Here is a 25,881-nt window from a genome sequence, read left to right on the forward strand (position 1 = left end):
CGAGCCACGCCCCCATTTTCGTCACTGAGGGGGCATGCCCAGCGCTCTGTGAGCCGCTGGCATGCCCCCTCTCCCTCTGACTCCACTGAATAGACGCTGTGCGCATGCGCACAGCGTCTATTCACCGCTGCTCTGCATCTAAGCAGATCTAAGCAGAGCAGCGATTGACAGAGCCTCCCAACTGACCCCCCCCCCACTGCGGGACACTGTGGCCCGCGGGTGGGACAGCGGGACAGTCCCCAAAAAACGGGACTATCCCGCGAAAATCGGGACAGTTGGGAAGTATGGATATATGCAGCACACTGAGCACAGATATGGAGTGTTTTTCAGGCAGACAACGTATACTGGTGGTCACTGGTCAGCAAAACTCTGCACTGTACTCCTCCTATATAATACAGCTGCTCCCCAGTCCCCACAATTAAGCAATAAGCACTGCAGTAGCACAAATATTATTAATAAACGGAGAGGACGCCAGCCACATCCTCTCCCTAACATTTCCAATGCACGAGTGAAAATGGCGGCGACGCGCGGCTGCTTATATAGAATCCGAATCTCGCGAGAATCTGACAGCGGGATGATGACGTTCGGGCACGCTCCGATTAACCGAGCCATACGGGAGAATCCGAGTATGCCTCGGACCCGTGTAAAATGGGTGAAGTTCGGGGGGGTTTGGTTTCCGAGGAACCGAACCCGCTCATCACTAATTTAAACACGCTAAAATGATGGCAGTATCAGTAAATATGTAAAGCATAAACAGACGCTGGATACAATAAGTTGCAGGTATTTTCTGTGAGAAAAGAAAAGGGCATAATATGGATTTTTATGTAATATGTAGCATGGAACGCTGATGTTATGAGATTTTATTCGTTTCTTGACCAGATTTTCACATTTTTGGGGGGTGGCATTAATGCTGACTGGATCATTTTGTGACATCTGTTAAGGCGTTATGGTGTAAATACTGGAGTGAGGCCACTCCCCTGATGAAGTTATTCTACCGAAACGCCTTGGGTGAAGTCATTTTGACGAAACGTTCATCAGATACAGTAACTGCAGAGATTTATTGCTTTTCTGAGCAGAATTTAAGTTGTTATTATTATTATTACTACAATTTATTTATAAGGCGCCACAAGTGTTTCGCAGCGCCATAACATACGACACACTTTAGAACAATACAGGATATACAGAATTTAACATCACAGGTAACTAAAACAGAGCACAGGTAACAGCACAGTTCTCAGTACACAACACAGCTGAGATGTCAGGAAGCAGAGGAGTAAATCGGCGTACTACTGGGGGCGGGAGGTCGTTGGAAAAGATGAACAGTCACGAACATGAGAAGATGCGGGTATATAGACAGTCACTGTGGAGGAGAGAGCTGTAATTGAAGTGCAAGAGAAGATGGCTGTGAGAACAGGAGGGAAGAGAGCCCTGCTCCAAAGAGCTTACAATCATAGGCGCTGATTCCGTGCGTGCTCCCGGGCCCGAGCAACCACGGACACTCAGGAGCACCCACGGAACCAGCCGCACTGCCCCAGTTGCCGCTAGCCACCGCAGTGCATTGAAATGCGATGGGGCCGGTGGAGTTCCGTACAGTGCAGTGTAAAAAAAAAAAAAAAACCACCAAAAATGGTCGCCGCCAAGGAGCAGACAGACGCTTGAGGTCATATTTGAACTCTAGCACCTGTCTCCCCAGCAGTGGCCATTTTAGGTTTTATCACCAAGCCCCCCTCCCCCAAGATGCAGTGTGTGTGAGCTTCCACCGAGTTCACAGCTGGTCTGTCACTCACGGCCGACTCCCCCACAGGAGGCATGCTGCTGCTGTATCAGGGTACACTTCATCAGTCTTTGCCAGGGAGAAGGGCACTCAGTGTATATGGGCACACTAGGCTAGGATTAGCATTTTATGTTATTTATAATTACCATGGATCCTTGTATTACTGTATGTGGTGGCACTGACGTGGCAGTGACTTGATAAGTGACAGCAGGCTCTTATTGTAGGGTTGGGGATTTAGGGGCCTATTTATCACCATTCTCATCCAGGATGCGGATGACAGGTGATAAAATCGCCCAGACTCGCACTGCGATAATTGATTACATCGCAGGGATGTATCAATTATCACATGCAGGAACAGAGCTTGCGGTCAAGCTCTGTCCCTGTGATGACACTCCGCAGCATCATCGGGATATTTTTCAGAAAAAATACCCTGATGTCCTGCTGCGCATGCGCCACCCCTGCAGACATCGACGCTACCGCCGCCGCTTGGTTGACCCCCATTGCGCCTACCCCCACGCACCACGGACCCCCCCAAGAAGATCAATATACTCATAAATAAAGATCCTGTGTGCTGTGGTGACCACTGGTGCTGTAAAGTGTGCTGCCGCTTTGCAGCATCACTTTACTGCACCGGGGTCACATTGCAGCACATGGGGGACCTGGCACCCGGCAGCGCTCACCGGCTTCCTGGACAGGCAAGTATGGGTTTTTTTTATTTTTTACTTTTGTCTTTTAGTTTTTACACTGTGATCACATACCTCCCAACTTTCTCCTTTGGCAAAGAGGGACACACCCGAAAAGGGGGCGTGGTCTATGATAATTGGGCGTGGCTTCGTGCTCTCCTCCCCTCACATAGAAAAAACAGAGCCAGCGGTAAGGGGTGGAGGCAATGAGCGCACTGTGGGGGCAATGTATATCTGGCACAGGGGGGGCACTGTATATCTGGCACAGGGGATCAATCAGAGGCAGAACTCTGGGAGGCAACGGAGTCATCTGCCGCTGGGCTCCTGCTCTAAAGGGGGGCACCTCTACTCCCATTCTGTGACACCATTGAATTAAGTTAATTGATAGCTGCTGCTGTCTTTTTAGTGGCTGACTTCCTCACTGGTCCCTGCACCTTACAAATCGCACCCACTTTTTTATTATACTGAATATACACATTTTACAAGTGTCACACTCAGGATTAGAAACCACAACCTGTTACACTGGAAGCAGACACCTTACTGGTGGAGCTGTTTGCTCCTGTGTAGGAAATATGAGAATTTAACTATATGAAGATACTTCTCTGACAATTATACCTAACTTCATATAGTTAGAATTCTCATGCTTCCTCTACAGGAGCAAATAGCTCCATCAGTAAAGTGTCTGCTGTTAGTGTAACAGGTCATGGGTTCTAATCCTGGGTATGACTGCTAAGAAATGTGTGATTTAAAATAAAAGACAATTAAATGTATAAATACAGTATATACATTTTTTTCAGAACACTCCATACACACATGCACGCACACACGCATGCACGCACACATACATACTTATATTTATCTTAATATAGGAAATAGGGGGGCACCAATATTTATCTTGCCTCCGGGCAACTGGGACGAACTTACGCCACGGGGGTCAATGTATATCTGGCACTGTGGGGGCAATGTATATCTGGCCCTGTGGGGGCAATGTATATCTGGCACTGTGGGGGCAATGTATATCTGGCACTGTGGGGGCAATGTATAGCTGGCCCTGTGGGGACAATGTATATCTGGCACTATTGGGGTCATATGTGTATCTGGCCCCCCCATATGTGTATCATGCCCCCATTTTCATTAGCCATGCCCCTTATGGCATTTCACCATGCCCATTTATTGGCACGCGCGCCTTCGATACAGTGTATGTATGTAATAGCGCTCCCCTAATACAGTGTATGTATGTAATAGCGCTCCCCTAATACAGTGTATGTATGTAATAGCGCTCCCCTAATACAGTGTATGTATGTAATAGCGCTCCCCTAATACAGTGTATGTATGTAATAGCGCTCCCCTGATACAGTGTATGTATGTAATAGCGCTCCCCTGATACAGTGTATGTATGTAATAGCGCTCCCCTGATACAGTGTATGTATGTAATAGCGCTCCCCTAATACAGTGTATGTATGTAATAGCGCTCCCCTGATACAGTGTATGTATGTAATAGCGCTCCCCTAATACAGTGTATGTATGTAATAGCGCTCCCCTGATACAGTGTATGTATGTAATAGCGCTCCCCTGATACAGTGTATGTATGTAATAGCGCTACCCCGATACAGTGTATGTATGTAATAGCGTTCCACCGATACAGTGTATGTATGTAATAGCGCTCCCCTGATATAGTGTATGTATGTAATAGCGCTCCCCTGATATAGTGTATGTATGTAATAGCGCTCCCCTGATATAGTATATGTATGTAATAGCGCTCCCCTGAACCAGTGTATGTATGTAATAGCGCTCCCCTGATAGTGTATGTATGTAATAGCGCTCCCCTGATATAGTATATATATGTAATAACGCTCCCCTGATACAGTGTATGTATGTAATAGCGCTCCCCTGATACAGTGCATGTATGTAATAGCGCTCCCCTGATACAGTGTATGTATGTAATATCGCTCCCCTGATACAGTGTATGTATGTAATAGCGCTCCCCTGATACAGTGTATGTATGTAATAGCGCTCCCCTGATACAGTGTATGTATGTAATAGCGCTCCCCTGATACAGTGTATGTATGTAAAAGCGCTCCCCTGATACAGTGTATGTATGTAATAGCGCTCCCCTAAACCAGTGTATGTATGTAATAGCGCTCCCCTGATACAGTGTATGTATGTAATAGCGCTCCCCTGATGTAGTGCATGTATGTAATAGCGCTCCCCTGATGCAGTGCATGTATGTAATAGCGCTCCCCTGATACAGTACATGTATGTAATAGTGCTCCCCTGATACAGTGTATGTATGTAATAGCGCTCCCCTGATAAAGTGTATGTATGTAATAGCGCTCCCCTGATATAGTGTATGTATGTAATAGCGCTCCCCTAATACAGTGTATGTATGTAATAGCGCTCCCCTAAACCAGTGAATGTATGTAATAGCGCTCCCCTGATACAGTATGTATGTAATAGCGCTCCCCTGATATAGTGCATGTATGTAATAGCGCTCCCCTGATATAGTGTATGTATGTAATAGCGCTCCCCTGATACAGTGCATGTATGTAATAGCGCTCCCCTGATACAGTGTATGTATGTAATAGCGCTCCCCTGATACAGTGCATGTATGTAATAGCGCTCCCCTGATACAGTGTATGTATGTAATAGCGCTCCCCTGATAAAGTGTATGTATGTAATAGCGCTCCCCTGATATAGTGTATGTATGTAATAGCGCTCCCTTGATATAGTGTATGTATGTAATAGCGCTCCCCTAATACAGTGTATGTATGTAATAGCGCTCCCCTAAACCAGTGAATGTATGTAATAGCGCTCCCCTGATACAGTATGTATGTAATAGCGCTCCCCTGATATAGTGCATGTATGTAATAGCGCTCCCCTGATATAGTGTATGTATGTAATAGCGCTCCCCTGATACAGTGCATGTATGTAATAGCGCTCCCCTGATACAGTGTATGTATGTAATAGCGCTCCCCTGATACAGTGCATGTATGTAATAGCGCTCCCCTGATACAGTGTATGTATGTAATAGTGCTCCCCTGATACAGTGTATGTATGTAATAGCGCTCCCCTGATACAGTGTATGTATGTAATAGCGCTCCCCTGATACAGTGTATGTATGTAATAGCGCTCACTGAAATGAATTGTAATTTAAAATATTATTTAATAATTAAGCATTGTAAAGGTGTCAGCCTAAGTCACCTGCATTGGATATCTACCTATACTGGGATCCCTCAGGACTCTGAATAATAGCGCTATTTACACCTTATCCAATAACAAGGACCGAACTTTAAAGACTGCCACGCAATACTGGTAAGGACTTCCCCGTTGTACTGCCAAACCACTGGGACAGCTAATCCTCCAGCGTTGTCTTCAATACAAAATTCGGCCCGGGGATTGTGCTACAACTCCAGGATAAGGGATATTTGAATGTGCGGATCCTACAGGGACATTCCATTAAGCAGCATATGAATTACAATCCATGTATGGTGACTATAAATTTATCAGTGCAGTGAGATATTTATTTTATATGTTTATATGTGTTTTTACAATGCTTAATTATTAAATAATATTTTAAATTACAATTCATTTCAGTCAGCGCTGTCTTATCTTTGTTTAGTTAATTCTGTTTTGTGTAATGTTATAGGTGTGACTACCCTATACAGACAGCTGCTATTAATTATAAATTGGAGTCACAACTTAAAGCGCCCCTTCCAAAATAATTTTGGTTATTCCCACTTCATGTAATAGCGCTCCCCTGATACAGTGCATTTATGTAATAGCGCTCCCCTGATACAGTGCATGTATGTAATAGCGCTCCCCTGATACAGTGCATGTATGTAATAGCGCTCCCCTGATGTAGTGCATGTATGTAATAGCGCTCCCCTGATGTAGTGCATGTATGTAATAGCGCTCCCCTGATATAGTGTATGTATGTAATAGCGCTCCCCTGATACAGTGCATGTATGTAATAGCGCTCCCCTGATATAGTGTATGTATGTAATAGCGCTCCCCTGATATAGTGCATGTATGTAATAGCGCTCCCCTGATACAGTGCATGTATGTAATAGCGCTCCCCTGATACAGTGCATGTATGTAATAGCGCTCCCCTGATACAGTGTATGTATGTAATAGCGCTCCCCTGATATAGTGCATGTATGTAATAGCGCTCCCCTGATACAGTGTATGTATGTAATAGCGCTCCCCTGATACAGTGTATGTATGTAATAGCGCTCCCCTGATATAGTGCATGTTTGTAATAGCGCTCCCCTGATATAGTGTATGTATGTAATAGCGCTCCCCTAATACAGTGTATGCATGTAATAGCGCTCCCCTGATATAGTGCATGTATGTAATAGCGCACCCCTGATATAGTGCATGTATGTAATAGCGCTCCCCTGATACAGTGTATGTATGTAATAGTGCTCCCCTGATACAGTGTATGTATGTAATAGCGCTCCCCTGATATAGTGCATGTATGAATTAGCGCTCCCCTGATATAGTGTATGTATGTAATAGCGCTCCCCTGATATAGTGCATGTATGTAATAGCGCTCCCCTGATATAGTGTATGTATGTAATAGCGCTCCCCTGATATAGTGCATGTATGTAATAGCGCTCCCCTGATATAGTGTATGTATGTAATAGCGCTCCCCTGATATAGTGCATGTATGTAATAGCGCTCCCCTGATATAGTGTATGTATGTAATAGCGCTCCCCTGATACAGTGTATGTATGTAAAAGCCAGATTTGGGTGTAGTGTGTTAAAACTGAAATCTAAATTGCAGTGTAAAAATAAAGCAGCCAGTATTTACCCTGCACAGAAACAAAATAACCCACCCAAATCTAACTCTCTCTGCACATGTTACATCTACCCCACCTGCAGTGCACATGGTTTTGCCCAGTTGCTTGCTTTTTTGGTTTTCTAACAAACCTGAATAACGCCCATGGTATATTTATGCATTAGCGCTACCCTGATTTAATATACTTTTATTTAAATGATTTTCTATTAATAATTCAAATAAAAGATTTCAGAAATAATTAACAGGGAAAAAAGAAAATGTTTTGTTGGAACCCAAATGCAATTATAACGCCTTTTCTCAAACTGCATTATACACCCAGACTAATTTGTTTCGCTTGTTAAAGTACAAATCTATTTAATGAGTATCAAACAATATATAGAATCCATTTAAAAATCAATGGGAAGTGAAGTGATGGTGTTGCTAAGGGTTTGATAAATCTCCCCCAATGTTCCTCCCCACTACCTACATCCTCTACTTATTATGAAGTCAGACCTCCACAAAACGCAGAATACAAACCCAGGACTGCCGCCCCCTCGCGTCCTTTCACTGCTCCATAGTTACGTTTCCAAACCCAAGCGAACCTGTAGAATTAGGGTCCGATTTATCACCATCCGCGTCTGATAATGCTGATGTGGTGTGATAATATCGGGCAGACGCGCAATGCGATAATTCAGTACATCGCATGGATGTATCCAGAGCCGGCCCTAACCAATATGATGCCCTAGGCAAGATTTTGGCTGGTGCCCCCTAGCACCGCCGCTAGTTCTGCAGGAGATGCCTGGCATGAGTCAGCTGCCAGCTCTGCCAACATCGGCACCTTTTGTTTATGAAAATGCATCTTATTTGCATTACTATGTGGCTAGGATGCACAAGCAGCTTCTGCTGATTAAAATGATATGCAGCATGCCTATATTCTGTGTGCAACTGTGGCTGTATCTGCATACGAAATGCTACATTACAGTGATTTCCAGGAATACACTGCAATGTAGCATTTCGTATGCAGATACAGCCGCAGTCACACACAGAATATAGGCATGCCGCATATCATTTTAATCAGCAGAAACTGCTGGTGCCCCTAAGCATACCAAATGCCCTAGGCATTTGCCTAATTTGCCTATGCCTAAGGCCGGCTCTGGATGTTTCAATTATCGTATGCAGGGACAGAGCTTGCGGCAAACTCTGTCCCTGCGATGCCTCTCCGCAGCATCATCGGGAGTTATTCGTAAAAAATGCCCCGATTTCCTGCTACGCATGCGCCGCCGTCCATTGCTACCGCCGCCGGGATCCCCTCCCCCGTCGTGACTACCCCCGCGCCGCAAAAAGCCCCCCGCCTCTAGATTTATACTTACTAGTCCCAGGAACCAGTGTCTGCTGCTTCAAGGAGGGTGCCGGATCCTGCTTCTGTTCTGTGACCCCTGATGCTGTAAAGTGAACTGCCGATTTGCAGCGTCACTTTACTGCACAGGGACACAGTCCAGCTAATGGAGGACCCGGTGCCTGCCAGCGCTCACGGGAGCACAGATCCCCGGCTCCTGGGACTGGTAAGTATGATTTACTTTTTTTTTTTCCACTTTTTTTTTTTTTAAGGTTATCAGCTTGTGTGTCCACTCAACACACAGAGCTGCTCACCGGAAACCGGTCCGGGGGGCAGAGAAAGCTGGGCAAAAGGCTGCATATCGCCGTGCTGCCCTGTGATTACACCAGCCTGAGCTGGCGAGATTATCACAGGGCACACTGCTGTGTTTTTTTACACTTTTTATTTTTTTTGTAAATTAGTATATATCGCATTTCCCATTATAAGTATGGGAAATGCAATGTGGGTTACTAAAAAAATTACAAAGGGTTTGGAGCAGTTTTTTTTCACGAAAAACTGCTCAGAAAACCCTTTAATACATTTGAATGATACTAAAATAATGCGAAAAGGGTGTGAAAACAGAAAACAACCTTTTTCACTTTATTTTAGTAAAAATAATATTAATAATAGGCCCCTAATTAGGGGTCTATTTATTAACATTATGTTTACTAAAATAATGTGAATAAGGGTGTTTTCTGTTTTCACGCCCTTTTCACATTATTTTAGTATCACCTGAATGTATTAAAGGGCATTTGGAGCAGTTTTCATGAAAAACTGCTCCAAACCCTTTGTCATTTTTTTTTAGTAAGCCACATCGCATTCCCCATGCGATCTGACCAGATTTACTAAAAAAAAAAAAAAAAAAAAAAAAAAAAGTGAAAAAATACTGCAGTGTGCCCTGTGATAATCTCGCCAGCTCAGGCTGGTGTAATCACAGGGCAGCACTGCGATAGGGAGGCATTTGCCAAGCTTTCTCTGCCCCTGGCAGAGAAAGCTGAGCGGGGACCCGGCTCCAGTGATCAGCTATGTGTGTCCGATGGACACACAAGCTGATCACAGTGTAAAAAGAAAAAAAGAAAGTAAAAAAAAAATGTAAACTCTTATATTCACCTGTCCAGGGAGCCGGTGTCCGCTTCTCCGGTGAACGCTGCCGGGCCCCCCATGTGCTGCAATGTGACTCCGTGCAGTAAAGTGACGCTGCAAAGCGGCAACACACTTTACAGCAGCGGGGGTCACTGCAGCACACAGTATCCGGCGCCGGGCAGCCCAGCAGAAGCAGCGTGGACCGGCTCCCTGGACTGGTAAGTATATTTATCTGCTGAAGGGGGGGGGGGGCCGCGGCGCACGGGGGTAGTTGCGACGGGGGGGGTCTATAGGGCAGGGCGTCGGCAGCAGCAGCGATGTCGGGAGGAGGGGGCGCATGCGCATCAGGACATCAGAGTATTTTTTCCGAAAAATACCCCGATGATGCTGCGGGGTGTCATCGCAGAGACAGAGCTTGACCGCAAGTTCTGTCCCTGCATGCGATAATTGATACATCCCTGTGATGTAATCAATTATCGCAGTGCGAGTTTGGGCGATTTTATCACGTGTCATCCGCATCCTGGATGCGGATGGTGATAAATAGGCCTCTAAGTCTTTAAAGTTTAGGTAATATTGATGCACAAATTGCAAAGTGCCCTGGGTTACAAAACACTCTAATAACAGCTCCATTACTGTCGCCTACACATCACCCCAAGTCACCTCATTTTCTGGTTTTATTTTTTACTAAACAGAGTTTCTGGAACTGTAAAGTGAATTTAATGACCCATTAAACGGCGACAAATGCGATAATATCAGGGTAGACAGACATAACGTAGGACACTGAAGCTCTTTGTGTGACACTTAACTCTTCCACCTCAGCTTTGAAGTACGGAAGACTATTTTGCTGCATAAACAATTCATGCGGAAAGATCGTTCATACGTCTAGGCGCTCATGTGTGGCAAACAGCCGAACTGCCTTCAAGAAATTCCCACTTTACACCAAGATCTCAGCGCACTTCTGAATTAAAACATATTCAAATACAATCGGGATAGCGGCCAAATGACACTCGGTGCAGAGTTTACAAGGGCGTCTTGCAAGATTTTACTGCTTCCACGGAGCTGGCAAAACACAAACATTTTATTTGCGCTCTGTGTAAATAGTCGGATAAAGAGTCAGCGCTGAAGCGTCAGGAAGATCACAGAGGGCCGTCGCCTCTCTTCTAAACGATTTAACACGGCACCCCATAATGACACACCAGACTTTAATATGTCTCACCTTGACCTGAAACTTCCAGTATTCAGATCTAAAATGCTTTTCATTTATTTTTTTCATCTGAATCCTGAGCTCAGACCGGCCAATTTTTTTTTTGTATAAAGAGATGTTTTTTGTTTCTTTTAAGTACGATACCATATTTTTTGATCTGCCATGAAAAGATCGGGTCATTAATGTTGCTCTTGAATACAAACCATAAGTGAAGGGATTATATTCAAAAACTGCGTTGAGCTAGGCTTCCCTGGAGAATAGCGCTACGGTACATAGACAATTCCAGGAACCAACGTTAAGTCGTGCTTTGCTACCTGATTAACTGGAAAGAAGTGGGCGGTCCGAATTGCTGATTTGCGTCTCGCTGTACAATGCCAGTAATTGCGGCACGGTAAAACAGGGTGTGGGAGAAAAATCACACCGCTGACTGGCCTAGGACACGCCATCAGCAGAGCTGACCTGGCTGCACCTTCCCGGAGGGGGGCACCCCAAAGGTCGGCAAATAGGTGTCAAGTCGGCAGTTACTAAACTACATGCTCTTTAATGGAAATAAAGAGTCACAAGTCTGGGACATATAGGGGGTAATTCCAAGTTGATCGCAGCAGGAATTCTGTTAGCAACTGGGCAAAACCATGTGCACTGCAGGGGGGACAGATATAACATGTGCAGAGAGAGTTAGATTTGGGTGGGGTGTGTTCAATCTGCAATCTAATTTGCAGTGTAAAAATAAAGCAGCCAGTATTTACCCTGCACAGAAACAAAATAACCCACCCAAATCTAACTCTCTCTGCACATGTTATATCTGCCCCCCCCCCTGCAGTGCACATGGTTTTGCCCAACTGCTAAAAAATTTCCTGCTGCGATCAACTTAGAAGAATTACCCCCATAGTTCACCTGCTGCATAACAATGATCCAACATCTTTACAAGGCACGGTTTACATTTTTATTTTATGATGTCTCTACACGTTATTAATCATATAATTAGATGACACCACCACTACAGAATACAGACATAAGACCCAACACCAGGGACGGATTTGGAGTCCAGAAAATTTATGTAAGCAGCCTTAAAGGGGGCGGGGTCTGTTGTGGGGGTGGGCGGGATTCATCCACATAGGGTCTGAGTTGGACGCAGTTGTGGCCTTCCCTGCATCTTTTGCTGCAGTTTCAGCTGTGACTTTATGTTAATGAAGCTACAATGCAGTTCCCTGGTATACATCTGTGCATCCAGATATGCCAGAACAGAGATGCCCACTTTCAGTGTCTACAGGTGTTGCAATCATACTTCGTGCGTCTTTAGCCGCCACCATCAGTCACACCAGTGCAACTTTCCTCAGCCCTATGCTAGAGCAATTGAACACCTCTATATGCAACCACTGTCAGCAACTTGCCCATACTACGTTATATCGGCGTCTGATTAGCCAACCCACCTATAACCACACAGGAACGCCCAACACATTTCTAATACACTTCTTGGTGCGCGTGTCTGCCTCTGTACTGCAACTCTGTACGAACAACATAGCGGTGCAACTCAGACGCAAGTGCAGATGAAAAACATTGCACAAGATAAAAAGAAAACACATTGGGGGTAATTCCAAGTTGATTGCAGCAGGATTTTTGATAGCAATTGGGCAAAACCATGTGCACTGCAGGGGAGGCAGATATAACATGTGCAGAAAGAGTTAGATTTGGGTGGGTTATTTTGTTTCTGTGCAGGGTAAATACTGGCTGCTTTATTTTACACTGCAAATTAGATTGCAGATTGAACACACCCCACCCAAATCTAACTCTCTCTGCACATGTTATATCTGCCTCCCCTGCAGTGCACATGGTTTTGCCCAATTGCTATCAAAAATCCTGCTGCGATCAACTTGGAATTACCCCCATTGTCCCCCACAGGAGAAAACACACACATTGGCCCACACAGGAAACAATAAAACAAATTTGTTCCCACTGGGGAAATTGTTTGTTTGTTTTTCTTGTAATATAGCTTTTGGTATTACAATTTGTTTCACATTTCCACTGCTGTTTAAAAGGCCCGCTGACACCAAGAGGTTTTATCATTCTTATCTGTAACATCTATTAATTTATTTATTAAGATTTATGTAGCGCTATCATATTCCATTGCACATTCTTTCAAAGTCGGGCGGATTGGGAACTGAAAGGGCCCTGGAAAACTTTGTAGAAGTGGTCTCACATGGGCAGCACCAGAGGTATACCACGTAACCATGGTTGCAGTACCACCCCTCACATGTCAGCAAACAAAACAGGCCGGGGATCTTCCCTGTCAGCCCTATGGCCAATCACCCCTGCACTACACCCACAAAATGACCTGACCATTGGACATAATCATAATGTACTTTTATTGCATTCTATAAAGATATAGGGCAATACACCCCCAACATGACCTGACCACTGGCCATGACCATAATACATCTATTACACCCTATACAGACATAGGACACTACACCCCTAACATGACCTGACCACTGGCCATGACCATAATACATCTATTACACTATACAGACATAGGACACTACACCCCCAACATGACCTGACCACTGGACATGATCATAATTCATCTATTACACCCTATATAGACATAGGACACTACACCCCCAACATGACCTGACCACTGGACATGATCATAATTCATCTATTACACCCTATATAGACATAGGACACTACACTCCCAACATGACCTGACCACTAGCCATGACCATAATACATCTATTACACCCTATACAGACATAGGACACTACACCCCCAACATGACCTGACCACTGGCCATGACCATAATACATCTATTACACCCTATACAGACATAGGACACTACACCCCCAACATGACCTGACCACTGCACATGACCATAATACATCTATGACGCCCTATACAGACATAGGACACTACACCCCTAACATGACCTGACCACTGGCCATGACTATAATACATCTATTACACTATACAGACATAGGACACTACACCCCCAACATGACCTGACCACTGGACATGATCATAATTCATCTATTACACTCTATATAGACATAGGACACTACACTCCCAACATGACCTGACCACTAGCCATGACCATAATACATCTATTATACCCTATACAGACATAGGACACTACACCCCCAACATGACCTGACCACTGCACATGACCATAATACATCTATTACGCCCTATACAGACATAGGACACTACACCCCCAACATGACCTGACCACTGCACATGATCATAATACATCTATTACGCCCTATACAGACATAGGACACTACACCCCCAACATGACCTGACCACTGCACATGACCATAATATATCTACAGTATTACACATTATACAGACGTACTGTAGGACACTAAAAACACCAATATTTATAATGTAAAAGCCCTTTCAAACATTTTCCACCCACCTTATAGAAGACAAGAAGTGGTACTGTGCTGCTGTGCTTAGACTACATACAGGATAACAGCAGATACCGAGATTATCTGGACCATAGAGAACATCAGCGTTACAGCGCTTAAAGGCAGACTGAGGGCAAGTACTGGGAATTACACTCAGAATACGGATTATAGAGAGATGATACAGTCATAGTTCCACACACACATTACAGGTTGAGTATCCCTTATCCAAAATTCTAATTCCCACATTTTTGGGTCCCCTACTGAGATAATGACATATATATCATACAGTATATTATGTTTATATATATACATATATTATATAGATATATAATATAATATAATATATATGTATACGTGTCATTATCTCAGTAGGGGAACCAAAAATGTGTGATTTTGAATTTTGGATAAGGGATACTCAACCTGTATAAGATCAGATAGACACCCAGCATAAAAGCAGTTGTACTGTGTAACTGGTCAATGCAACATTTGCAGAAAGCCATTTCTAGGGACAAAGCATTAAAATCTAGAACTGACCAATGGCAACGGAATCACCATCTGTGAGATACCAGAGGCATCAACTATTTCTGCTGTACAGACCTATATCCATTGTCACATTCACAGTTATCACCTCCCCTAACTATAGACCATCATGAAATGAACATATTATTTGTAATCATTATTATTCACAGACAACTGAATTGACCATTTGTCTTGTTCCTTGCAGTAATCAGATATATTATAGAGTAAAATGTATTAATACCGCAATATTTAAAGTTTGGGGAAAGTTGTGTGTATATGTTACCGGGTGGAAGGGTCTGTGATACTGTAAGGGCAATGATTGTTACACAATAAGTGTACATTTTACAAATCGTTGTTCACAATAAAACAATACTGACAGATGGTGGAATGTTACAGTTTGGTATTGTGAGTATTCTATCAACTGTCATTACTTGACCACTAGAGGCACTGTTCTATTACTGCACTGCAGGACAAGGCTAAGGGGCAGTCATACTAAGCCTTGGAGAATGATAAAGTGGAGAGATATAAAGTACCAGACAATCAACTCCTAACTGCCATGTTACAGGCTGTGTTTGAAAAATGACAGGAGCTGATTGGCTGGTACAGTATCCCATATCCAAAATGCTTGGGACCAGAAGTATTTTGAAATAATTGCATACCATAATGAGATATTATGGCGATGTGACCCAAGTTGAAGCACAAAATGCATTTATGTTTCATATACACCTTATATACACAGCCTGAAGGTCATTTTAGACAATATTTTTAATAGCTTTATGTATTAAACAAAGTTTGTGTACATTGAGCCATCAGAAAACAAAGGTTTCACTATCTCAGTATCACTCAAAAAAATTCTGTTTTTCGGAATATACCGTATTTCGGAATATTTGGATATGGGATACTAAAACTGTACTTTATCTAACTCCATGCCCAGGCTTAGTATATAGACCCCAAAGTGCTAAGTAAAAATAATTAGATTCTCTGTGTAGACTGACTTCTGCCGACATAGGAACCCACTCATAGGATCTTCTTCAAGAAGAACTGTGTCCTCCAGATAAATAGGGACTTTTCACTGCTGGCTATAGAGAAATAATGCATACACTGATAGGTATGATGGGGCTCTCTCACTGTGCTGAGACTTTTAGTTTCACACGTACTGAGTCGCAAGTTCCCCAAGTGTATGGAGAGAAATTCATGATTTTATGTGTTGCTTAATAACAGATTTAACCACTTCACCACAAATAGAGCCATGCATCAAACCACTAATGGTGTAAATTCACTGTATTGACAAGGCAATTGATCGATGGCTGGTACTGTTACCAATCAATATTTAATTCAAGGCTGATTTGATGGACGCACGGGCATCTGGGTCTGTAAGGTAGAATTTGGGAAGATGCAGCTTACAGCTCTGCGGAATTTAATTTACTGCACAACTTAAATGTCATTTCTAGATAAAAAAAACTTTGGGATTTTTGCAATCAGGAATACGCATCTGGCATTTAGGCTGGACTTTTGGGACTCTTGCCGGTTTCTTACTTTGATGCCAGCATCTGAGAGGTTTATACCTGACTGGAAGGAGGGATCGCTATGGAATGATACAGCGTGTGATTTGCGCTGAGTACCTGAGAATGCCGTTTACAAACATATTTACAGCATCAATTACAACCATCACCTACGTACATCGTACAATTGGCAGTAATTTGTGTAGATAGCGGCTTATTTCACAAAATATTGGTTTTATTAAAAAATAGACTCTAAAATTGGCTGGGGGGGGGGGGGGGGGTCAGCGTACACAAAGTAACTCCAAAAAGAGGTTTGTTTCTCATATTCATTCGTTTTTAACACCTCGTCTGCCTGTACCACTTCGACGGTCATTGCCAGCTCGGAGCTAAAACCTTTTACAAGGACAGATCCCTTTATGGCAACTGAGATGGATCCGCTCAATGAAACAAAAAGGGGGGAAAAATCTGAGATTAATTCGACCTTTTTAACGTCCCGAGTGTTATAAATGAGTTCTACAGAAATCTATGAACTATTATTGACAATCAAATCAGCGGTGCATCAGTTGACCAAGGTTATGCGTTGCTGTCAGTTTATTAATACAGTAAGTGGGATTATGCGGTGTCACTTCATCATCCGAAGGCACAACCTGAAACCTGGTGGGAGGTGAGAGGAGACGGCTCGGGGTGAGAGCAAACCTATAGAATCCTGCTTATAATGACCCAGATCATTATAGTCAGTATTGGTGCAATGTATAGTGACTTGCTGAAAACTTTCTGTTAACTTCCATAAAAATAAGTCATAATGGAGTGTGTTTTTTTTTTTTATTAGAAGACTATAAAACGCTGCTACTGACATGTCTGACCATACCATAGGCTGGTGCAATTAATACCAATCAGGTCACGCATGTGATTTACGGATTTCAACCTGCGGACCAGGATGTCATAAGGCTTTGATGTGTGAAGTCCTAATGCAAGATGGTAGAACCAAGATCTCCCCTATCCTGATGTTTCCAGTCCTGATTGGACATAATGAAGGTGACCATGGATCCAGCAACTGATGACCGCTACTCACCTTACCAAGGATCCCCCATGCACTGCTCCCCCCCCCCCCCAATTCTGCAATCACTACTAACATGTTTTGGTTCCAAGTCAGTTCAAACTTTTCCAACTTTTTCTCCACAGCTCCGACTGCTCATGTCAGAGACATATTGTAGATGTTTAAGCTCATGTCACCAAAAGCTAAACCTGCGTCATCTTATAGTGCATGGAACCACTTTACAGACACATTCACGTTGCCAATTCAAAACAGTTAATAATTCAATTGAAGGATCTATACGTTTACATTAAGACCGAACAATTGCTGACACTCTCCTGTTGGGGACCAGCAGCCCCATCCTAATCCAACACAAGCTGTGCCGGATGATGGAAGTTGTAGTCACGCAACGCTTTAAAAAAACATTTCACTAGAGGGCGCATTTTTTTTATTCTATATTAGTCACAATCAGATACGGAATAATCTAACCTGTTGGTATTACAGTGTGATTAGCCAAACAAATATTTTTCCTAATGTTCTATTTGAATTCTGATTTATTAACCCTTAAGGCAACACCTGCTGTGGCTCCTGGCGTCATAAGAGCATCTCTGACCACTAATCAGAAAACGGTCACCACAACAAAACCGGCCGAGACTCATATTTACACAGCTACAGAGATAGAGATTTGCTCCCCGTTACATACACAATAGGTATACAAGATGTAACATTACATACAACTCCCAGGCGGCTCATTTGTCAGTACTGCAGAAAATCTACCAGAGTCCACGTGTCTTGTTCTGTAGAAATATATACAGCCTATGCTAACACCAGATAGTCTTGCCATACTGGCCCTTTAAACAGGGACACTCATGAATTACACAGGTTCTGTGGCTGGCTTAATTCAAGCCTGCATTTCACCTGGTTTTAAGCAGCCATGGAACCTGTGTAATTCATGAGCGTCCTGGTTTAAAGGGATAGAAGGATAAACATAAGCATCACTCAGTCTATAATCACTCCCTCTAATGCCCTCTCTCCCATCTCAATCAGACAACTATTTACTAAACATGCAGGTTGCATAATGCAGTCCATTAGCTGTCAGAAAACTTTCTATAAAGCACTTTAACTCCTTCTCCCTGCAAAAAAAACACACACCCCATAAACCACTCAAGGGGGGGGGGGGGGTAGAGAGAGTGAGAGAGGGGGTGTAGCGTAACAGATCTCTGAGCTCAGTTGATCTAGAAAGTAAGAATTGTGAGACAGACATATGGACAGCTACATTAATGCTCATTAACCCCCCCGTCCATCCATTTAAAATGGAAATTTCCTTAAAATAAGCCATTGATCCCTCTGGAAAGCGGTTTAATGGAAGCTGTTGGCTTTTAGGGACTAACGTCAGCTTTGTGGCCATGGAGAAAATATTGAAGATAAATCAGTTAAAACAGATGAGACTGGATGACTGTCCTTTTCTCTTTTCTAATGGTCTTGGAATGAGAGAATGGGGAGGGGGACGACAACACACAGACGGATCAGCTGTCACCGGCACAAGTTGGGGCTTTAAAGGGACTATTGTTGTGCTCATTGCACTGTACTTTGTTTGCAATTGGAGGCAGACGGGGTTCTTCCACAAAAAAAAAAAAAAGAAAGAAATCCCAAACTGAGCCAGGAACAAAAAGAAACAAGACTGTGACATGCATGCATATTCATTTCACCCCAATTTGCATATATATTGAAGAACATCTATAATGCATTAAGCGGAGGTCCACGGCACCTCGGTCTCTACCTACCGTCCTCCTTGTCTAGCACCATCATTTCAGGGACAGAACAGGAGTCCGTGAGTCGATACTCCGTCTCCGACACAAGTCAACCAGTCCCGGGGAACAGCAGCGAGCCACGGGCAGCCGAGCAGAGAGTCCGCCGGCGAAGACTGCTCTCTCTAATTACCCAGTTGTCCAGCTTTTAACCTAGATGGCACTCAGCTAGAATTACATTCCGGAGTGAAGCACTTTGCGAACACAAAAGCAATCTCACCTACTTTACTAGCATGGAGCTTGTGAGCGAAGCAGAATTTGCAAATTGCAAGAGAAGAAATCAGGGCTGTTGCATTGACGCTCACCCTCTAAAACTGCTCAATTTTGCACAGCATAATCTGTCTTAATGTAATTGCAGCCAACGGCTCGTAACCTGCTCCTTGGAAGTCTATAGCTCCGGCTTTATAAATTGTTTCCTCCTCTTGGATTCAATCAGGGAAAAAAAATGTTCAACAGCAGCAAAAAAAATTGAAAGGAAAAAAAAAAAGAAAAGAAAAAAAGGAAAGAAAGGAAAGAGAAAGGCGGAGAGGCGTCTGCGCTGCCTTTCTTCCTCAATTTATCAGCTTTGTACTCCTGCTACTGAATAAATTCCAATCTCTCCCGTAGACCCTGTAGCTCTCTGACACGGTTTAGTGGTGAACTGAAGCCAGCTCGGCAGCGCCATCTGCAGTATCCTTGGCGTTATTACCACAGAATGGTCAGGCGTTCCAGCTCATTGTGTGTTATCAGCCTCTTGGATGTTAAATTTTGCATGTTTCGCTGGTGAAATTTGGTCTTGGGTATTTCTCATCCCACCAAAAGATCAGAATGCAGTAATACGGTGCGAAATGGAGTTCTGTGGGATAGTTACGCAAAAGCAGAATTTAATAGCAAAACTTTGCAAAACGACCTTTTCCACCTCGGAACTCAATATTCTACAATTTTACGATTATTATTATTATTATTATTAGTACAACGGTAAATTTATTAAAAGGTCTTTTGTTTAAAACTTTTTGTGGTTTTACTTCATAACCCCAGTTTTACCTCCTGTGGCATTTTCTATTACCCGTTCTGTCCAGGCATTAGTCCATTAGGGGTTTTGTATGATTTGTCGGCGTTCGAGATTCCGGCAGTCAGGAGACAGACGCCGAAATCCTGACAGCTGGAATGCATGGCAGCGAGTACTCTCGCGAGCTCGCTGCACTCACCACGCACGGGGCTTCAGACGGGAATCCGACCACCGGCATTTCACCGGCTGTCGGGATTCCGGCATCGGTATCCTGAACGCCATTTTCCCGACAGGCTGTAAATTAACCGCATCCCATTAGTCTACCACTCCAAGTAGATAGTAACAACCTAAGGAATTATCAAATAAAGGCTCAGATTTATCAGGCCTTGGAGAGTGATAAATCGCACGGTGATAACGTACCAACCAACCAGCTCCTAACTGCCATGTTACAGGCTGTTTTTGAAAAATGACAGTTAGGAGCTGATTGGTTGGTACTTTATCACCGTGAAATTTTTCACTCTCCAAGGCTTGACAAATCTGGGCTAAAGTGTTCAACAATTTTTGTGTCAATGCATTTTATTTGCCCTGACATCTTCAATGATTATGGGGGGTATTCAATTTGTGCCGAGTTTTCCGACTGGCACTAATTTGACCGTTGGCTATTAATTCGGGGGGCGTTTGACAGGTTTTTGCTACGTTTTCGCTAAGCCTTTTCGGGGTTTTTTTTTTGTCGAATCGGCATGGGAGAAAACGGAACAAAGAAAACTGTCAAAAACGCCCGCAAATTCGACAAAACACGTGGATTGGTGGCAAATTCACCGATCCACATCGTTTTCGCCCGGCCAGATTTTTCAACAAGTCGAAAAATCAGGCAGGGCTTTGAATAGGTCGAATGTGAATTTGCCCTGCAAACTGACGAAAAGTGCAGTTTTTTTTCGACAAGTCGAAAACACGGCATGAATTGAATACCCCCCTATGTTTCATCTTGAGGCTATTTAAAACAAAATGTAATGGTATTCTACACTTATAAATGTAAAGGATATTTCATAATGATATACTCTCTATAATAGAAGATCAACTCATTCATCCTGGATTTATAATACAGTACTAAACCTCCAAATGATAATTTGTGGACCCCTTATTCAATAAGTAAAGCATTCATTACCTTTAATACCAAGAAATAATGACACGGAGACTTGAATTTGGCATAAAATTGTTAGCTATTTATTGTACCCTAACCATTAGTAAACCTGTAAATTGAAAAAATTTAACATGCCGATTCAGCCGGCATATGGTGGCAGAAAAAAGAACGGCTCTATTCAACTGACGCTAACCTTAAAACGTTAAAATTCAAAACTATCCTAATTTAAATACAAACTATAAAATCGGTAATAGGTGCCCAACTCATACCCCCACGGTGACTACCCACCCTGATGGGTGATGCCGCTGCCCCCGGACGGGTGGTCGAGCGGCCTTAAAAGTCAATGGAGGTGAGTGCACCTAAACCACACCAAGCTGTAAATCACTACAGCTAACAAGACAAACTACAACCTGCCGTTCTTTTCCGCCAACAAATAGCCAACGATAAAACCAGACTAACAATTCAAAGCCAAGGCACTCCGTGCCAGAACCTCTACCAAACAGGGTGGGAGGGCGGGAAGGCAATTCAGCAGCAAGAGAGACCGAGCTGGCCTAGCATTCCCTATATATATATTAACCCTCCCCTTTTTCCATGGGCTGTACTTTCCTCACAGCTAGGTCCACCCCTCACAGGATGTTTAAATCTCTCCAATCCTATGCAGTCATTTCGCTCTCCTACAACATATAACAGCTACATACAGTATAATATGATTTAATTGTGTATGCTTTGTCTCCCTGAATGTGCTAACACCATACTTGCCTACTCTCCCGGAATGGGTGGGAGGCTCCCGAAAATCGAGTGACCCTCCCGGCCCCCCGGAAGAGCAGGCAAGTCTCCCGATTTTTCAGGCCCCCCCCTGCCCGGCCGCACACTTAGTGAGTAAAGTGGCCGCCCGGGCAGTTGATGACGCGATCATCATAGCAACGCCCCCCCTGCTGTATAATGCCGGTAATCGTGGCATTACAGAGCAGGGGACGTGGCTTAAATGATGTGCCACAAAAACCCCGCCCCCGCTCCACCTCCATCCTGCCTCTTATGCATGTCCTAGCTCTGCCCCCCTCCCCTGCTGAGCCCACCTGGCTGCTGTCTCCCGGAGAGAGCAGCCAGGTTCTCAGCATGTATGGCTTACACTCTAAGGAGAGAGAATTGACTGCATGGGAAAGGAAAGAGTTAAACATCTGGTGAGGGGTGGACCTAGCTGTGAGGAAAGTACAGCCTTTTTGAAGGGGAGGGTTTAATATATATAGGGAAGGTGAGGCCATTTTAGCTCTCTCTTGTGGTGATTTGCCTTTGAGTGGGTGAGTGCTGCATAGCAGGCTTCCCAACTTTTACCGTGCTTTCCCCTGGTATTGAATTTCTTAAACTCTTCCCCGCATTCCTCCTCTGCCCCTCAACATGACTGCCCGCCCTCGCCGTTCCGCCGGGGTCACAGCTCCATACCGCGCATCTGGCGGTGGGGCTGGGCCCGGGGAAGGGGTGGCCGGCCTGGGGGACGGGGCCCCGTTCCCCGGGGGCCTCCACGGGCTCGGGCAGGGCCGCGGTGCGGTGTTCCGGGTCAGCTTTGTTGCTGGGGTCCAGGCCGGCTTTGCCGGCAGGACTTGAGCGGCGGGGTAGGCCAGTGGTGTGTCCCGGCCGCACGGAGGTGGAAGGGCGGCTGCCCTCACCTCCGAGCGCAGCGGGTGATCAGTGGGAGTCGGGCGGCCGCGGGCGCGCGCATGCGCGCTGCGGTGGGCACCCGTTCGTGGAGCCGCAAGGGGCTCCTATTTAGGTTCTGCTGACGAGGCAGCGTGGAGGGGCCAGAAGGGAGTCGGCTGGCTGCCGCGCGAGGTCTGTCACTGGGCCTCGCGCGGCGGATCTGCAGGAGGATACGGCCGGGAGTTCGCGGGCGGTAAGCGGTGGGACGCGCGCACCCATGCTCGCTTCCGGCGTCGCCGTTCGCGCAGCGGCGTCGTCAGCCTCCCTGTCTCCCCAGCTCGCTCCCCTGCAGCCGGAGTCCGGCGGGGGGGGGAGGGGAGGCAGGGCTCAGAGGCTCTTCATACAGGGAGGAACGGCCAGGGGGAACACGGGGGGTTAGAGGCACTAGGAGTCGGGGCGCGCGCACAAGGGGCGCGTGAGCCCATGCTCACGGCAGGCGGCACCGTTCGCGCATGTGCGCGCGCAGCGGCGCCGCACGGCTCTCTGTCTCCCCAATTCGCTCCCCTGGAGCCGGATTCCAGCGGCTTGCGGGGGAGGAGGGGGGGCAGGGAAGGGGTTGGTGGCCACAGGGCTGCTGCGGGCGCTACCCGGCTTCGCCGCAGCTCCCTCCCAGCGGGCGGAGAGGGCTCCGGTCTGCAAGGGGTGGGGGCGAGTGTAGGCTCGGAGAGCGAGGGCAGCGCTGGCGCCGACGGCCAGTCCCTCAGTAGAGGCGGAGTTTGGTGGGGGACTGGTTCGCAGTGGGTCAGGGGCGATCCCTTTTCCCCGCCAGGGCGGACGGGTCGGCAGACGTCGGTTTCCCGGATGACGCCCATCGGGCGTCATGCGGGTTGGCGCGAGCGGGCCCCGGCTGGGGGTACAGAGAGATTAGGCGCCGCGGTCTGGGTCGGTCAGGGCCCCTCCGGAGCACTGGCGTCGGCTCTGGCCACGGTGGTGGCGCCGTTAGGTCCGCTGGCTGCGGCTGCATCACCGGGGGTAGCGGCAAGCTCCGGCGCGGCCGCGGTGGAAGGCGGTCTGCTTCAGCGGCGCAGCGAAGTGCTGCGCCTGCAGGGAGCTCGGGGAGGCCGCCTCGGACCTGGATCATTGTCCAGGACAGGACGGGCAGGGCCGCGCTGCGGGGACAACTCCCTCACGAGTTGCTCAGCATGCGCCGCGGTTGCTTCCTGTGTCTTTTGCCCCTTTCTCGCCTGCAGGGGATCGCGGCGAAGTGGAGATGGTGGAGGACGAGGAAGAAGACGTCGGTTTGGCCACGCCGGAAGATTCCGTGTCGGTGCAGTCGACGGGATCAGGTGAGGTGTTGCAGCGGTAGCGGGCTCCTCCACGAGCTCCAGTTCTCGCAGCTTTTCCTCTTCCTCCTCTTCCTTTTATCGGTCGTCGCAGGCGTCAGAAGCCATTAGTACGACTGGGGCTAGGAAGTGGGCGACTAGATTCGCCAAGAGGTCGGCGGGTCAACAGAAGAGGCGGAAGAAACGCAGGCGGCTTAGTTAGGAAGCTCGCAGGGCCAAGAAACGCAGCAATTTGACCGGGGTTTTTCGCTGCGACTACACTGCAGTGATGCGGGCCTGCGGGATAGCTGCCACAGGAAGATACGCAAGGGGGACGTCGTGGATGTGTTCGTCTTGACGAAGGAAGCGAACAAGGAGTATAAGTCGACGGCTGCAAAGAAGGGCATCGGGGCCGAGGCCTTCCGTACCTTCGATAACTGGCTGGCCGGTTTGTGAGTCTTCGCAGCGTGTTACCTGGAAGGTAGGCCGGACGAACACATGAACGTGATTCGGTACCTGCATCTCATACACGACATGCAGCGCACATCTTCGGGCTCGGAGTGGCGTAAGTATGACCAGGAATTCAGGGAGAAGCAAGACGGTTTGCAGGCATGGACTTTGGGTTCAAGGACGTCGAGGTCTGACTCAAGGTCACTCTGGCTTCGCAGCAGGCGGAGGAGCCCGGAAACCGGGGGCGGACGGGCACCGCGCAGGGTCGTCCGCCCAAGGGTCCGGCGCGGACGGCAGATCGGCCAAACCAGGTAGGTCGGCTGTCCGCGCAAGGGGGCGAGCCACCACAAAAGGAAAATGTTTCGCGTTTAACAACGCGGCCTGTTACTTCGGCAAGCAGTGTCGTTTTCGACGCTTGTGCTTGCGATGCGGCGGATCCCACCCAGGCCTCCTCCTGCTTCAAAGGCAGTCGTCAAGGTGCCCGGGGTAAGCAAACGTATCCCAGGTAGGCCGCGGGCGGGAGCGCTCCGCAGAGCTCCAGCGCCAATTAATTTAGAGACCATGGGCAAGTGGTTAATTTGGTATCTCCCGTGGGGGTGGTTCCCAAGAAGACTCCAGGCGCTTTTCGGCTCATTCAGCATCTTTCTTACCCGTCGGGGGCGTCGGTCAATGACGCGATACCGCCGGCTCATTGATCGGTGGTGTATCAGTCGTTTGACGAGGCGTCGGAGATGGTCCGCAGTTACGGGACTGGGGCCCTCATGGCTGGGATTGATGTTGAGTCCGTTTTTCGGTTGCTGCCGCTACATCCGGACTCATTCCGTTTTATGTATTTCCGGATGGGAGCGGAGTATTTCATCGACAAATCTTTGCCGATGGGATGTTCCGTTTCCTGCTCGGTTTTCGAGCGGTTTAGAACGTTTCTACATTGGTGCGTGGAGTCTTCGTCAAGGGGTCACGGGGTCGCCCATTACCTCGATGATTTCCTGATGCGGGTCCGGCATATTCTTCATGGTGCGGCGATTTGCTTTTCCGCATTCGAGCGCTGTTTTTTCCACTTCGGCGTTCCTGTGGCCGAGGAGAAAACAGAGGGCCCGGCCTCCTGTTTGTCCCTTTTTGGGGATTGAGATTGACACAGTGACAGGATCGTGTCGGCTGCCTCGGGACAAGGTGGTGAAGC

At 46.3% G+C, this 25,881-nt stretch overlaps 1 protein-coding gene across 4 annotated transcripts in view; it reads right to left on the minus strand.

Annotated features, from left to right (window-relative positions):
* Nucleotides 1–25,881, minus strand: part of LMO1 (LIM domain only 1) — a 251,824-nt gene that overhangs the window by 201,707 nt on the left and 24,236 nt on the right. The window contains exon 1 of one of the 4 annotated variants that reach the window (XM_063944038.1): nucleotides 19,386–19,758. The exons of 2 other annotated variants lie outside the window; for them this stretch is intronic. Coding sequence is in view for 1 of the 2 variants with exons in the window: in XM_063944036.1 (XP_063800106.1) it covers nucleotides 19,142–19,166 (25 nt within the window). In the remaining variant the exon portion in view is untranslated. Of the gene's footprint in view, nucleotides 1–19,141; nucleotides 19,759–25,881 lie in introns of those variants that run through there. One more of the 4 variants, XM_063944036.1, reaches the window with a different exon arrangement.

The sequence above is a fragment of the Pseudophryne corroboree genome, chromosome 11, assembly GCF_028390025.1.
Source record: "Pseudophryne corroboree isolate aPseCor3 chromosome 11, aPseCor3.hap2, whole genome shotgun sequence".
Taxonomy (NCBI): Eukaryota; Metazoa; Chordata; class Amphibia; order Anura; family Myobatrachidae; genus Pseudophryne; species Pseudophryne corroboree.